General features: G+C 45.7%; 1 protein-coding gene across 4 annotated transcripts in view; it reads right to left on the bottom strand.

Annotated features, from left to right (window-relative positions):
- The window catches only part of zmynd11 (zinc finger, MYND-type containing 11), a 182,546-nt gene that overhangs the window by 68,084 nt on the left and 97,197 nt on the right, over positions 1-17,265 (bottom strand). For all 4 annotated transcript variants that reach the window (XM_085987572.1, XM_085987571.1, XM_085987573.1 and 1 more), the window contains one exon: positions 15,053-15,214. In XM_085987572.1, the coding sequence (XP_085843698.1) occupies positions 15,053-15,214 (162 nt within the window). The remainder of the gene's footprint in view (positions 1-15,052; positions 15,215-17,265) is intronic.

The raw sequence follows: 17,265 nt of genomic DNA, 5'->3' as shown, positions 1-17,265 counted from the left end.
TAACTAGTGGTGTTCCACAGGGGTCAGTGCTGGGTCCCCAACTCTTTACAATCTATATTAACGATTTGGAGGAGGGGACCGAGTGTAACATATCAAAGTTTGCAGATGATACCAAGATGGGAGGGAAAGTAGTGAGCGAGGAGGACATAAAAAACCTGCAAGGGGACATAGACAGGCTAAGTAAGTGGGCAGAGATTTGGCAGATGGAATACAATACTGGAAAGTGTGAGGTTATGCACTTTGGCAGGAAAAATCGTAGAGCAAGTTATTATCTTAATGGCAAGAAACTGGAAAGTACTGAAGTACAAAGGGATCTGGGGGTCCTGGTGCACAAAAGTCAAAAGGTTAGTATGCAGGTGCAGCAAGTGATTAAGAAGGCCAATGGAATGTTGGCTTTCATTGCTAGGGGGATAGAATATAAAAATAGGGAGGTATTGCTTCAGTTGTACAAGGTATTGGTGAGACCGCACCTGGAATACTGCATACAGTTTTGGTGTCCATATTTAAGAAAAGACATGCTTGCTCTCGAGTCAGTACAAAGAAGGTTCACTCGGTTAATCCCGGGGATGAGGGGATGGACATATGAGGAGAGGTTGAGTAGATTGGGACTCTACTCATTGGAGTTCAGAAGAATGAGAGGCGATCTTATTGAAACATATAAGATTGTGAAGGGGCTTGATCGGGTGGATGCGGGGAGGATGTTCCCGATGATGGGTGAAACTAGAACTAGGGGGCATAGTCTTAGAATAAGGGGCTGCTCTTTCAAAACTGAGATGAGGAGGAACTACTTCACTCAGAGGGTGGTAGGTCCATGGAATATGCTGCCCCAAAAAGCTGTAGAAGCTACATCATTACATAAATTTAAAACAGAAATAGACAGTTTCCCAGAAGTAAAGGGAATTAAGGTTTACGGGGAGCGGACAGGAATTTGGACATGAGTCTAGGTTCGGATCGGTCATGGCCCTGTGGGTAGCGGAGCGGGCCCAGGGGCCGTGTAGCCGGATCCTGCTCCTATTTCGTGTGTCTAATTCTGTTAGATTCAGGAGATGGTTCTGTGATAGTGGATTGGCGGTTAGGATCAGATCAGCCATGATCTTATTGAATGGCGGAGCAGGCTCGAGGGGCCGATTGGCCTACTCCTGCTCCTATTTCTTATGTTCTTATGTATAAAAAGCACTTTGCAGTCAAATTGCAAAAAAAATGACTTGAGTAGCTGCCAATTAACTTACATTTAAAAGGAACAGAAGTCATCAGAAAACAGCCCTGGAATGTTTTTTTCCCCCAATACTGTGACAATAACAGGCATATACAATAAATTTGAATCGTAAGACCTTGCAACTCAACTTCTTTTGCATTGGAATGTTTCCATATATAAAAATATACTTTAAAATAAAGAGTACTTTACACAAATTAGTATCCAGCTTGCAGCTCTAAGCCTGCTATTTGTACTGTACTACAGCTTTATACACTTGGGGGGAAAAATTCAGTATCGCCCCGTTTGGGGCGCCATTATCGGCCGTGCGCAAAGTTTAGCGCCTGGCACTAATTATCGCCTCCGACAGCAAACTTGGCTTTTATCACCCCTGGAGGTGATTGGAGCGCTAAATCATGTGCTACACAACTCTCTTAAGGTGCTAAGGCTGAGGAGCGAGGCGCTACCTCAGAGCGCTGGCGAAGCAAGGAAGGGCAAATCAAAATGAACCTGCAAAGTGCTGCTCAGTACCCAAAACCCCTTCACACAGCGTTGAATCTCTCCAGAAGTCTCTCTCTCTCTCACACAGAATGCGTGGTGCAAAAATGTCACCAGCATAAAAAGGCAGGAAGCGGTCGCCTTTAAATAGCGCTCCCCCAGTCCCTTCCTGACAGCAAAACGCTCCCCTCAACCTGTCGTTGCTAGCGGCAGGCGGTAAGGCAGGGGGCGCTACTCGCTATCCGGTCCGGGGCGTTGCGCACTCGACTGACGTCACGATCTGCCAGCGCAGGAGATTGTGGCGGTAGTGTTTAGCGCCGCCGCAAAATGTCTAGTTAATTTCACGGGCGGTGCAAACATCGCCGCGCCCGGCCTCTAGTTGCTTTGCGCCCCAATTGGCGCCCTCTTAAGGCGCAAACAACTGAATTTTTCCCCCTTAATCTCCCAATAGCCTCAGTACTTCTAATAAATATATTAGAAAGGAAACAATGAACAAATTTCTATTCACTCCAAAGATCTGTATTGAAACTGAATTCTTCAGTATGTGGGAATTTTTCCAAAGACTGCAGAATACAATTAAGAGAACAAAGTTATTTGGAAAATATTCAAAATGGTTTGCACACGAGTCTAGTTTCAAACCCACAATAGCCACTCTTTGCTCCCTTAAAAAATTGTAACTATTAAAGCATTTCCTGAAGCAAAGTTTGTTTGGAAAGTAAAGTAACAGAACGCAAGAAATAGAAGGACAGATCAATAAATTTCTCACGTTGTACAACAACAACTTGCATTTATATAGCACCTTTAACATAGTAAAATGTCCCAAGGTGCATCACAGGAGCATGATCAAAAAGATTTGGCACCGAGCCACATAAGGACAGAAAAGAGGTCGGTTTTAAGGAGCGTCTTAAAAGGAGGAGAGAGAGGTAGAGAAGCGGAGGGGTTTAGGGAGGGAATTCCAGAGCTTGGGGCCTGGGCAACAGAAGGCACGGCTGCCAATGGTGGAGCGATGATAATCGGGGATGCGCAAGAGGCCAGAATTGGAGGAACGCAGATATCTCAGAGGGTTGTAGGGCTGGAGGATGTTTTAGAGATAGGGAGGGGAGAGGCCATGGAGGGATTTGAAAACAATGATGAGAATTTTAAAACTGAGGCATTGCCGGACCAGGAGCCAAGGTCAGTGAGCACTGGGGCGATGGGACTTGGTACGAGTTAGGATATGGACAGCACAGTTTTGCATGAGCCCAAGTTTATGTAGGGTGGAAGATGGGATTGTGGCCAGGAGAACATGGTAATAGTCATGTCTAAAGGCAACATAGGCATAGATGAGGGTTTCAGCAGCAGATGAGCTGAGGTAGGGGCAAAGTTGGGCGATGTTACAGAGGTGGAAGTATGAATCTTGGTGGCGGAGCGGATGTGTGGTCGGAAGCTCATTTCAGGGTCAAATAAGACACTAAGGTTGCAAATAGTCTGGTTCAGCCTCAGACAGTTGCCAGGGAGAGGGATAGAGTCGGTGGCTAGGGAATGGAGTTTGTGGTGGGGACTGAAGACGATGGCTTCGGTCTTCCCAATATTTAGTTGGAGGAAATATTTGCTCATCCAGTGCTGATGTCAGACAAAACAGTGACACAAATCAGAGACAGTGGTGGGGTCGAGAGAGATGGTGATGAGGTAGAGCTGGTGTCGTCAGCGTACCTGTGAAAGCAGACGTGTTTTCGAATTATAGTGGGCCAGAAATTCGGGTCTCCTCGGGTGAGTACGCGCTGGGTACTCACGCAAAGGCCCAACGAAAGTGCCGGTTTCGTGCATGCACTGCGTGGGAAACTGGAACTTCCGGTCCCATAAAGGAAGGGGTTCACAGGTCGAACGCGTGCGCCGGAGAGGCAGCGCATGCGCCTGGAACTTCCGTTTTTTTTTGTTTTTTTTGCAGGTTTCTCCGGGAGGGTAAGTCTCCAGCAGCTACGCTTTTAAAAAGCAGTCGCAAAGCCTGCTTTTAACAAGGTAAGTGGTGAATTAAGTAAAATTAAAACATTTTTTCCACAGGTTTATTATTTTTAAATACTTTAAAGGTAAGTTTATTTTTAGCCCCGTTAAAAACTAATTAATTTTTTCAAAAATTTAAATTATTGTTTAAAATAGTTATTATATGTAATTTATAGTTATTTTAAAAATGTCAGAGTTTTACAGCACAGAAAGAGGCCCTTCGGCCCATCGTGTCCACGCCGCCCATCCACCCCTGTCCGGTCTAATCCCATTTTCCAGCATTTGGTCCATAGCCTTGTATGCAATGGCATTTCAAGTGCTCATCCAAATGCTTCTTGAATGTTGTGAGGGTTCCTGCCTCTACCACCCTTTCAGGCAGCGAGTTCCAGATTCCAACCACCCTCTGGGTGAAAAAGTTCCTCCTCAAATCCCCTCTAAATCTCCTGCCCCTTACCCTGAATCTATGCCCCCTTGTTATTGACCCCCCTACTAAGGGGAAAAGTTCCTCTTTATCTACCCTATCTATGCCCCTCATCATTTTGTACACCTCAATCAGGTCCCCCCTCAGCCTTCTTTGCTCCAAGGAAAACAACCCCAGCTTGTTTAGTCTTTCTTCATAGCTGAGGCGCTCCATCCCAGGTAACATCCTGGTGAATCTTCTCTGCACCCTCTCCAAAGCAATCACATCCTTCCTATAGTGAGGCGACCAGAACTGCACACAGTACTCCAGCTGTGGCCTCACCAGCGTTTTGTACAGCTCCATCATAACCTCCCTGCTCTTATATTCTATGCCTCGGCTAATGAAGGCAATTATCCCATATGCCTTTTTAACCACCTTATCTACCTGTTCCGCTGCCTTCAGAGATCTATGTACATGTACACCAAGGTCCCTCTGACCCTCTGTACTTCCTAGGGTCCTACCACTCATTGTGTATTCCCTTGCCTTATTTGTCCGTCCAAAATGCATCACCTCGCACTTTTCAGGGTTAAATTCCATTTGCCACTTTTCCGCCCATCTGACCAACCCGTTTATATCGTCCTATAGCCTGAGGCTTTCCTCCTCGCAATTTACCACCCCACCAATTTTCGTGTCATCTGCGAACTTACTGATCATACCTTTTACATTCTCATCCAAATCATTTATGTAGATCACAAACAACAAGGGACCCAGCACCGATCCCTGAGGTACCCCACTGGACACAGGCTTCCAGCCACAAAAATGTGATTAAAATTTTTTTTTTTTGAAGTTTTAGTTATGTTTTGGGGCCGAACTCTATTCATAGATTTGACAGGTCTTCCTGTCAAATCTAAGAATAGCGATTCCCTGCGAAGATTGGCTCTCCATGGCCCATGTGATCCCAGGGGATGCTTCGAACTAACTGCGCCCCTGGGATACGCGAGCACTGCGCGCCGGCAGTTGGAGCAGGCCCAGGATCGGAATCCCACGCGGGCCCACAGCTCAATGGCCGGCGCGCTAGGTAAGTGCAGGTCGAAGGCTTGCACCCGCGGGAAGCCTCCGACCCGAATTTCTGGCCAAATTGTAGTTTCCACCTTATTTGCTCAATTGGCTAATTTGTTATCTCTGCCTTGGGAGTAATATAAATGAATGCTATCTTGGTTGCAAAAATATGTACAGCACAACCCCTGCCAAACCCAAAACATCAATAGTTTTTATACCTTCTCTTGTCGTACTGAACTTGTATCACTTGGTTTTATAATTTAAAAAATCGAAAAGGGAATGAGAATGAAAATCAAAGTGCTTTGAAAACAGCTACTGATAGTCACAATAAATGAGTTTACCATGGACATAAAAAACCAGGCACCCAGCAAACCCATTCACAGACTGAGATTAACACAATCAAATTAGTTGAACAGCAAGCATTTCTTCACAGCTCCACAAAGATAATCCTATGCTGCATTTATATTGCAGTCCTGCCCGCAGTGGCAGCCCGTCCTTTGTGCAATATAACCAGTACGGTTATATAAATGAGGCAGTCCCGCATCTGAAGGTGATGGTAACCACCTCTAGAGAGTGCAAGTAGAAACATAAACAACTGGCCAATAGAATCATCCATCAGTTTTTCTGTCCAAATGTGGGTTATGCACTTAAATCCCTGTACAGACTAACAATGTGGTTTTCCATGACCTGTGCTGGACATTCTCTAACCATTTGGGGATAGTTTGCGGTCGGACTAAAATGGAAGCTCTTCTTTAACAGCCTATCTGGTTAAGGCAGTGAGTAGTCAAGCCAGACAGACCAGTAACATCCCAAGTTCCAGCCCTGATCTCAGAGATACTATAATAGCTTCAGCACCCCTGACTCAGATGACTGACCCTTCCTGGAAATGTGCATATCAGACAAAGACCGGATCAGCTTGGCTGGCAACACTCTCTCTCAATACTACCACATGGCCACTTGGGTGAAAGCCTGGAGGGTAACCAATGCAAAGAATCAATGCCTTCAGGGAAATCCGAGGGGGGGAAGCTTGAAAAGAAAGAGAATGACCACTTGGGGGAGGTATAAGAGTGCAACCAATAAGTGTAGAATTGTAAGTAACAAGTTGTAATTGTTAAGTAACAAGTATCTTCAGGAGTGGTGGGGATGGGGAGAAAATTGGCAGAAAGAGACATGTGGAAGTGGTCCTAGGGGTCATCAACATCGACTCATGGCTTTTGGTAAAACAAGGTGCACTATTTGCTGATGATTCCAGTGTTCAGTTCCATTCAAAACGTCCGATATTGAAGGTGGCCATGCTAGCCTACAGCATCCATTGGACACCATTCAGGATTGGTCTGACTATTTGCATCACACATAAGTGCCAGGCAATGGCCCTCTCAAAGAGAAAGCCAGCCATCTACTTGACTTTCAATGGTACCACTACCGCCAAGTCCTCTAGCATCAACATCTTTGTGGTCACCGCTGACCGGAAGCTTAATTTGACCAGGCTTCTCAACATCGTGGCTAGAAAAACCAGGGTCAAGACTGGTTATTCTGCAATAAGTGGCTCATCTCCTGACCCCCTCAAAGCCTATCCCCCATTTACAAGACTCAAGTCCAGAGTGTGATGGAATAATTATTACTTGCCTGGATGGGTACACCCACAACACACAAGAAACTTGAAACCACTCAGGTGAGAGCAGATTGCTTGATCTGCACCCCTGCCATTGTATTCAACATCCAGCCCCTCCACATGGCTGCAGAGAATACAACCTTCGGATACACTGAAGCAACTTGCCAAGCTTAATAACACTTCCGCCCGCTGTGACCTCTACAATGAGAAGGCGCAGAGCAGCAATATCGTAGGAGCACCATCACCTCTAGATTCCTCTCCAAGTCACACGCTATCTTGACTTTGATATACATTATTGTACCTTCATCATCACTGGGTCAATATTCTGCAATTCCCTACTTAAAAACATCTTGGGAGCACAATCATCACAAGGACTGCAACAGTTTAAAAAGACGGCTCACCACATTGTCAGGATAATTAGCATGGGCAATAAATGCAGCTTTGCCAGTGTCGCCCACATCAATAAATAAAATTACATCACTCAAGACTTGTGCTCCAGAACTAGCCGCGCCTCTAGTCAAGCTGTTCCAGTACAGCTACAACACCAGCATCTATCCGACAATGTGGAAAACTGCCCAGGTAAATCCTGTCCACAAAATGCAGGACAAATCCAATCTGGCCAATTACCGCCCCTATCGGTCTACTCTCAATCATCAGCAAAGTGATGGAAGGCGTCATCGACAGTGCTATCAAGCGGCACTTATTCACCAATAACTGCTCCCTGATGCCCAGTTTGAGTTCCGCCAAGACCACTCGGCTCCCGACCTCATTACAGCCTTGGTCCAAACATGGACAAAGGAGTTAAATTCCAGAGGTGAGGTGAAAGTGACTGCCCTTTATATCAAGGCAGCATTTGACCGAATGTGGCATCAAGGAGCCCTAGTAAAACGGAAGTCAATTGGAATCAGGGGGAAAACACTCCACTGGCTGGAGTCATACATAGAAACATAGAAGATAGGAGCAGGAGTTGGCCATTCGGCCCCTCGAGCCTGCTCCGCCATTTAATGAGATCATGGCTGATCAGACAAATTCAGTACCCTGTCCCTGGTTTCTCCCCATATCCCTTGATCCCTTTAGCCTTAAGAAATATATCTAACTCCTTCTTGAATATATTTAATGAATTGGCCTCAACTGCCTTGTGGTGGAGAATTCCACAGGTTCACACTCTCTGGGTGAAGAAATTCCTCCTCATCTCTGTCCTAAATGACTTACCCCTTATCTTTAGACTGTTACCCCTGGTTCTGGACTCCCCCGCTATCGGGAACATCCTTCCTGCGTCTAGTCCTGTTAGAATTTTATACGTTTCAATGAGATCCCCTCTCATTCTTCTGAACTCCAGCGAATATAAGCCCAATCGACCCAATCTCTCCTCATAGAAACATAGAAGATAGGAGCAGGAGTAGGCCATTCGGCCCTTCGAGCCTGCTCCGCCATTCAATGAGATCATGGCTGATCATTCAAATTCAGTACCCTGTCCCTGCCTTCTCCCCATATCCCTTGATCCCTTTAGCCTTAAGAAATATATCCAACTCTTTCTTGAATATATTTAATGAACTGGCCTCCACCGCCCTCTGTGGCAGAGAATTCCACAGGTTCACCACTCTCTGGGTGAAGAAATTCCTCCTCATTTCAGTCCTAAATGGCTTACCCCTTATCCTTAGACTATGACCCCTGGTTCTGGACTCCCCGGCCATCAGAAACATCCTTTCTGCATCTAGTCTGTCCAGACCGGACAGAATTTTTAGAGGTTTCGATGAGATCCCCTCTCAATCTTCTAAACTCCAGTGAGTATAAGCCCAATTGACACAATTTCTCCTCGTACGTCATTCCTGCCATCCCAGGTATCAGCCTGGTGAATCTTCGCTGCACTCCCTCCATGGTAAGAACATCCTTCTTCAGATAAGGCGACCAATACTGCACACAATACTCAAGGTGTGGTCTCACTAAGGCACCGTACAGCTGAAGCAAGACATCCTTGCTCCTGCACTCAAATCCTCTCACTATGAAGGCCAACATACCATTTGTCTTCTTAACTGCCTGCTGCACCTGCATGCTTACCTTCAGCGACTGGTACACAAGGACACCCATGTCTCGTTGCACTTCCCCTTCTCCCAATCTACTGCCGTTCAGATAATAATCTGCCTTCCTGTTTTTGCCACCAAAATGGATAACCTCGCATTTATCCACATTATACTGCATCTGCCCAATCACCCAACCTGTCCAAATCATACTGGAGTTTCTTGGCATCCTCCTCACAACACACCCAGCTTTGTGTCGTCTGCAAACTTGGAGATATTACATCTAGTTCCCTCGTCTAGATCATTAATATATATTGTGAATAGCTGGGGTCCTAGCACCGATCCCTGCGGTACCCCACTAGTCACTGCCTGCCACTCGGAGAAATACCCGTTTATTCCAATTCTTTGCTTCCTGTCTGCCAACCAGTTCTCTATCCAAGTCAGTACCTTACCCCCAATCCCATGTGCTTTAACTTTGCACGCTAATCTCTTATGCGGGACCTTATCGAAAGCCTTCCGAAAGTCCAAATACACCACATCCACTGGTTCTCCCTTATCTATTCTACCAGTTACATCCTCAAATACCTAGCACAAAGGAAGATGGTTGTGGTGGTCGACGGTCAATCATCACAGCCCCAGGACATCGCTGCAGGAGTTCCTCAGGACAAAGCCCTCGGCCCAACCATCTGCAGCTGCTTCATCAATGACCTGCCCTCCAACATAAGGTCAAAAATGGGGATGTTCGCTGATGACTGCACAATGTTCAGTGCCATTCACAACTCCTCAGATAATGAAGCAGTCCATGCCCGCATGCAACAAGACCTGGACGACGTTCAGGCTTGGGCTAATAAGTGGCAGGTAACATTTGTGCCACAGAAGTGGCAGGCAATGATTATTTCCAACAAGCGAGAGTCTAACCACCGCCCCTTGACATTCAATGGCGTTACCATCGCCGAATCCCCCACCATCGACATCCTGGGGGTCACCATTGACCAGAAACTTAATTGGACCAGCCCCATAAATACTGTCAACAAGAGCAGGTCAGAGGCTAGGTATTCTACGGCAAATGTCTCACCTCCTGACTTCCCAAAGCCTTTCCACCATCTACAAGGCCACCATCTACAAGGCACAAGTAAGGAGTGTGATTGAATACTCTCCTCTTGCTTGGATGAGTGCAGCTGCAACAACACTCAAGAAGCTCGACACCATCCAGGACAAAGCAGCTCGCTTGATTGGCACCCCATTCACCACCTTAAACATTCACTCCCTCCACCACCGGCATACCGTGGCTGCAGTGTGTACCATCTACAAAATGCACTGCAGCAACTCACCAAGGCTTCTTCGGCAGCACCTCCCAAACCCGCGACCTCTTCCACCTAGAAGGACAAGGGCAGCAGGTGCATGGGAACACCACCACCTCCAAGTCACACACCATAGTGACTTAGAATTATATCGCCGATCCTTCATTGTCACGGTCAAAATCCTGGAATTCCCTCCCTAACACCACTGTGGGAGTACCTTCACCACACGGACTGCAGCGGTTCAAGGTGGCGGCTCACCACCACCTTCTCAAGGGCAATTAGGGATGGGCAATAAATGCTGGTCTTGCCAGCGACGCCCACATCCCATAAACCGAGTAAAAAAGTTACCTCCACAAAGAACTCTAGTAGATTACCGAGGCATGACCTATTGCTCCAATACTACGCCAACTTCTCCAAACAGCTTCTATGGTATTTGGACGAATACTGTCTCATGAACTGTTCTTGAACATTTGCCCCCTGCTACTGACTTCTACAATTCACTGATTCACTCTCCAGTCCCCAGATACAATCTCTGCAATTATGCAGTCCTTGAAAGTCACAAAAAGGGCATAACAATATCACAGCATAGACTCTACCCCGACTCCTCCAAGCACTTCACCCTGTTCCACCCCTCTCTCATTTCACCACCCCACCTCCCAAGCCCCAGCCTGAGTTTCTCCCAGAGATAACCCCACTTCTTTCCTAAGTCAGTCTCTACACCGAGTGACAAGTCATTCCCAGTGATTACCATTTTCTTTGCAAGCTCCACTTACCCTCTTCTCCAAATTCACCACCATCCTGTCCTCCCTAAATCTTCATATAAACTCTCCCATCCATATTAATGGCCATTCCTTCAATGTCACCATCTTCAAATTCACCACTCACATATTTCCACCCTCTTTCAACCCCACTTCCTTCTGCATCCACCCCTGAAAAAATCCCTCTTTCCTCAAGTTGCTAACTGCACACTCAAACTCCCAACAGCCCAGCCCTTGGCCTTCCATTTGCCACAATAGCTCTGCAGCTGCCGATTTTCTTAACCATTCCCTCAACTCCACCTTCAATGGATTTGTCCCCAGCAATACCTGTACCCATCTCAACCATTCCCCAGGTACGACACCCCTATCTTCTAGAGTCCGAGGGGTGCAAACTTGATCGTACCTGATGCACAAGTGGCATCAGCTGATCCATCACTAGATGTGGCTTACCTATAATGAAGCTCTTCTGGGCCTTGCTGTATTGCGCCAAAACTACTTGGGATCATCCATGAATGAAAAAAGATAACCCCCCCGGTTCCTTTTCTCTACTATAAACCACCTCCTTAAACCACTGACTTTTCCCACCCTCACCGCTAACAAATGCAAGGAGCGTATGGATTTCTTCGTCACCAAGGTAGACTACCTCTTTAGCTGGCTCTGATGTTTCCATCCCTTACCCTTGCCCACTAATCCAAGTATCCCCCAGTGTCTACCTATTGTAGCCTTGAACCTCTATCTCACTCCGATTTCCCGCCCATCTCCCATCACTTCCTCTCCAAGCTCATCTCATCCACATGACCTGCTCCCACGATCCCATTCACACTAAACGTCTGACAAAACAACTTCCCCCCCCCTGGCACCCATGCGAGCCGACATTGTAAATGGTTCCTTCTCCTCAGACATCGTCACTCTCCCTTTCAAAACTGCTATCACCACCCCCCCACTCAATAAAAAAAAAACACCCTTGATCCAGATAACTCAAAACTCAAAAAGTTAGTATGCAGGTGCAGCAAGTGATTAAGAAGGCCAATGGAATGTTGGCTTTTATTGCTAGGGGGATGGAATATAAAAACAGGGAGGTATTGCTGCAGTTGTACAAGGTATTGGTGAGACCGCACCTGGAATACTGCATAGAGTTTTGGTGTCCATACTTAAGAAAAGACATACTTGCTCTCGAGTCAGTACAAAGAAGGTTCACTCGGTTAATCCCGGGGATGAGGGGGTGGTCATATGAGGAGAGGTTGAGTAGATTGGGACTCTACTCATTGGAGTTCAGAAGAATGAGAGGCGATCTTATTGAAACATATAAGATTGTGAAGGGGCTTGATCGGGTGGATGCGGTGAGGATGTTCCCAATGATGGGTGAAACTAGAACTAGGGGGCATAATCTTAAAATAAGGGGCTGCTCATTCAAAACTGAGATGAGGAGAAACTTCTTCACTCAGAGGGTGGTAGGTTTGTGGAATTTGCTGCCCCAGAAAGCTGTGGAAGCTACATCATTAAATAAATTTAAAACAGAAATAGATAGTTTCCTAGAAGTAAAGGGAATTAAGGGTTACGGGGAGCGGGCAGGAAATTGGACATGAGTCTAGGTTCGGAATGGTCATGGCCCTGTGGATAGTGGAGTGGGCCTAGGGGCCGTGTAGCCTTGTTCTGCTCCTACTGTGTTCTAATTCTGTGTTAGATTTCAGGAGATGGTTTTATTCCTGTTCCTGGCTGGGGTGGAGATCGCCTTTACAGAAGGTAAGTACTGTAGAAAATATAGGGACAGAGTGATCTCCTGGAAGAATTTCGATCGCCTAGATGGGTCGGAGAGGAATTTCCCAGATTTTTTTCTCCCAAATTGGCCATTGGGTCTTTATCTGGTTTTTCGCCTCTCCCGGGAGATCACATGGGTTCGGGTGGATGCAGAGTGATAGAAGATTTGAGGTTAGGATCAGATCAGCCATGATCTTATTGAATGGTGGAGCAGGCTCGAGGGGCCGATTGGCCTACTCCTGCTCCTATTTCTTATGTTCTTATAACTCCCATCCCATCCTCCCTTTTCTCTCCAAAATCCTTGACTATGCCATCACCTGCCAGATTCACCTCACCTGCAAGTGGCTGTTTAAATCTCTCCATTCAGGTTTCCACCCTTCCCACAGCACTAAAACACCCTTAACCTAAGTCACGACAACATTCTCTGTGACTGTGGTGCATTATTCCTCCTCAACCATTCTGCAGCCTTGAGATTGACCACACATTCCTGCTTCAACGATTCTCCTTCGCTATCCAACTCATGGGGACTGGCCTCGTATTGGATCCACTCTTGCCCATCATATGATAGTCAGACGATCTCTACCAATGGCATCACATTCCACACCCTTATCGTCACCTCAGGTGTCCCCCCCAAAGATCCATCCTTAGCCCCCTCCTCTACATGCAGCTTCCTGCAGACATTATCCACAGAAAAGGGGTCAGTTGCCACATATGCTGAGGACTGCTTGTCTGACATCAGTCTACCCTCAGATGAACATCGCACCCCATAGATCTTCTTCACAAAAATCGCCTACTTCCATTGACAAAACATCACCCACCTCTGCCCCTTCCTCAGCTGAAACCCCCACCCATGCCATGGTTATGCCTAGACTCGATTTATCCCATGCACTCGCATCCAGCCCCCTCCATAAGTTTTAGCTTATCCGAAACTCTGCTCTGTATCCTATCTTGTCACAAGTCCTGCTCGTCCCTCACTCCTGTCCTCATTAATCCACAGTGGGTTTCCATCTTAACGTCAAAATTGAAAATCCTCATCCTAATGTTTAATTCTCATCGTGGCCACCCTGCCCCATCTCTGTACCCTCCTCCAGCCTACAGCACCAACACCAAACTCTCCATTCTTCTAACTGCAATCTCTTCTTCATCTCTTCCCCCTCCCCCCACCGGCTTCATCTCACCATTGGTGACTATGCCTTCAACCACCTAGGCCCCATGCTGTAGAATTCTCTACCGACACCCCCTCCTTTACCTTTCCACCTTCTTTGAGGCCCTCTTTAAAATCTCCTGTCTCCTAATCTCCCTTCTTTGGCTCAGTGTCCTTTTTTTTTTAAAACCCCTTTATATGTCTGAAATGCCTTGGGATGCTTTTCTACATTGAAGGCAAGTTGTTGAAACTTTGAATATTACATGAATGGATCAACTCCTATTCCTGTAAGACATTGTTTTACACTACTTCATAGGTCGACTTGGCTTTGGATTAGAGGTCTCGGGAGCAAGAAATGCATTTTCTTTGCAGCCTGCCAAACAATAAACCATCACTAGATGGAGACTGGCTCTGTAGAATGCAAACTGCCAACAAGCAAGGCTGAACATTCTTTGGGATTTTTGTTTGCCTACAAGATTACAAACTTTATTGCATCCTGCCTAGGAGGGAGAAAGTGATGTTCAAATAACCACCCCAGATATGGGAACAATAATCACATTTTGGTACCACAAGAGCCCAGATTGCCAATTATGAAATGCAGCAATAAAATGTTACACCTGTTTTCCAAATTACAATATATGCACAAGAACTGTATTTAACGGCGTTAATTCAACCAGTCTGCAATGCCCCCCGCAAGCTGCACGGTCTCCTGCGCGGCCTGCCTCCCCCAATGCGCGACCCATTCAAATCTTTACGCCTGCATGGTACCTACAATATAAAAGCCGGTGAGCAGCCTGCGCGGCTTAGCGGGAACATTGCCAGCCTGTATCATTCTGAATTCAGGTACAAGCAATATTAAATCAGTAGTATAGCTCTATCCTCTCAAATCAATCCTTTGCATTCACTCTATCCGTCTTGCTCAGCAAGCAAGAGAAGTGCAAATAATGGACATCTCTACTGATATGATCAGTGCCACTCAAGTTCTTCCACCAGCAAGTGTACTGAAGCAGTCTGAAAATGGCAACTTTCAGAGTTAGTACCCCCTGCCTTCAACCACCCCCATCGGGGAACTAGGGTTCAAACGCATGTCCTCTCGGCGAGTCACTGCTCTCATTTTATATAGCTACAAAGCAAAGCTATTTATGTAGAATGGTTAACGTGTACACATGATACCAAACATCATAATTGAAACATAACATTTTTTAACTTGTATCTGCATAAATGTTACATGATGACTAGACTAGGATTGAAAAAACTTAAGTGCATGGTTTGTAAATGTGCTACATTTACATTTTAAACATCTGCAAATTAATTAAGAACAATTGCACTCACCCTGCACACTTGGCACTGCCAATGTGAGTTACTGTCGTGTGGCCTGAATTCATCGGGAAGACATTTTGGGTGGTACACGCGGAAGCAGGAATCACAAGTTAGGACCTCTCCTGCCATGTGACATTCCATGCAATACCAGTCATGGCTTTCTGCATTCCAATCCTACAATGGAAAGAAACAGAAGTGTAATTTACAGTAACCAAGCTAAAGCCAACCCATTACAAGATAAAACATTTTTATGTTTTAATAATGGATAGAGGCACATATGGGGAAATAGGGTGGAAGCCAGTGGTAAGGTAGTCAGGGCAGCATTAAAATGATAAACATTATAACACTAGTTGCAAGGTGCCACTTTAAAGATAGCTTGCTATTTGCAACAGCCTCCACACACCACTGGAAAGTAACATTTTACTTTGGAAATATACAGATGCTGCAATTACAAACTTGTACCAAATTTAAGTTAGCACTGAACGATAACACGATTCCTTAGTTTGGACTGAAGTTCACCACTTGTTCAAACATGCTTCCATTTTGCCTAGGCTTTTATTGGCCCAGAAATTCAGGTCTCCACGGGTGAGCACACATGGGGTACTCATGCGTCGGCCCGATGGAAGTGCCGGTTTCCTGCATGCGCGGGAAACCGGCACTTCCGTTCCTCTGAACGAAGGGGTTCAGAGGTCGAACGCGCACGCAAGGGAGTCTGCGCGTGCACTTTGAACTTACTTTTTTTTTTTTTTTTTAAATACAGGTTTCTCCGGGAGGGTAAGTCTTTAGAATTTAGAAATTTAAAAAGCAGGCGTAAGGCCTGCTTTTTACAAGGTAAGTGGTCAATTAATTAAAATTAAAACATTTTTTCCACAGGTTTATTATTTTTAAATACTTTAAAGCAAGGCAAGTTTATTTTTTAGCCCCATTAGAATATAAAATTATTTTTTTCAAAAATTTTAATTATTGTTTAAAATAGTTATTTAATGTAATTTATAGTTTATTTAAAAAGTGTGATTTTTAAAAAATTTACTTGAAGGTTTACTGCTATTTTGGGGCAGTAGTATTTATAAGTCTTGACGGGTCTTCCTGTCAAGACTTATGAATGAGCTTTTCCCTCCTCCGATTGGCTGCCCATGGCCCACGTGATCCCAGGGGACGCATCGAACTAACTGCACCCCTGGGACACGCAAGCACTGCGCGCCGGCAGCTGGACCAGGCCCCGGATCGGAATTCCACAGAGGCCCAGAGCTCAACGGCCGGCGCGCAAGGTAAGTGCAGGTCGGGGGCTTGCACCCGCGGGAAGCCCCCGAACCAAATTTCTGGGCCATTGTATACACGAGGGGTAATCTGGTAGTAAAATCCAACTCAGGAACAGTTCTGATTTCTACCACTAAGTGGCAATAACAAGGTACTGTAAAAGCAGCAAAACCTGGTTAGTGGATAGTTAAAACCATTATTCTGAAGACAATTTGCTAAAATGTAGTTTTAAAGACTAGAAAGGCAAAAGGTCAATTATATCACTGATACCCAAGCACAAGTAGCATGTGGCCGGCACACCCCAGCCGTTTTCTGTCTGTATGCTTCCGCACGTGCAAAACTTGCTCACTAGCCTCCAAGTGACACTTATATTAGGAGTCAGCTGTAGGATGATCAGCTATAGGTCGATCAGCTCTCTCATCATTATAAATGGAAGTTTACAAAAGGTCCCAAAAAAGGCTCAATGCAGGCAAAAGGAGCTTTGAAAACCTGGGTTGTAACAAGCCGCAGTTATACTGCACCAAGTGGAAAATCCAAGCCGTGTGTAACTAGTTCCCGGAGGTGGGTTCGTATCTCTTGCTTTTAGTGCTGTCGTCAGATCAGCTCCAGGAAACTGCTTCGTATTGAAGCAAAAGCACTGGTCTGCAAGATGAATGGCCTCAACAGTTAAACTTCAAACTCCTTCTGCAACTTTTAACTAGGCGAGGAGCAAACAAAAGAAAATGACCCACTCAAAAGAGTTTAATAATTTAATAATATTCTTTCATGCAATTTTATTTCGCTAAGGTTGGAAACATTTCTACATTACCAGGCCAGGACCAGTAAAAATGTATACTATTCAGTCTGTCACCCTGTAGGGCAATGCAATTCGCAATGAAGTGGTCGGATTAGCTTTTACTGCTTTTGGGGCACAACTTTCCCGATATGCGTTTTTAAAAGATAAAATTGAAATATGTAACTACTTGACT

The sequence above is a fragment of the Somniosus microcephalus genome, chromosome 5 (genome assembly GCF_052327205.1).
Source record: "Somniosus microcephalus isolate GS21.2 chromosome 5, FLI_Smic_1.0, whole genome shotgun sequence".
NCBI lineage: Eukaryota > Metazoa > Chordata > Chondrichthyes > Squaliformes > Somniosidae > Somniosus > Somniosus microcephalus.
The sequence above is the reverse complement of the archived record's forward strand: the minus strand, read 5'-3'. Positions and strand labels throughout refer to the sequence as shown.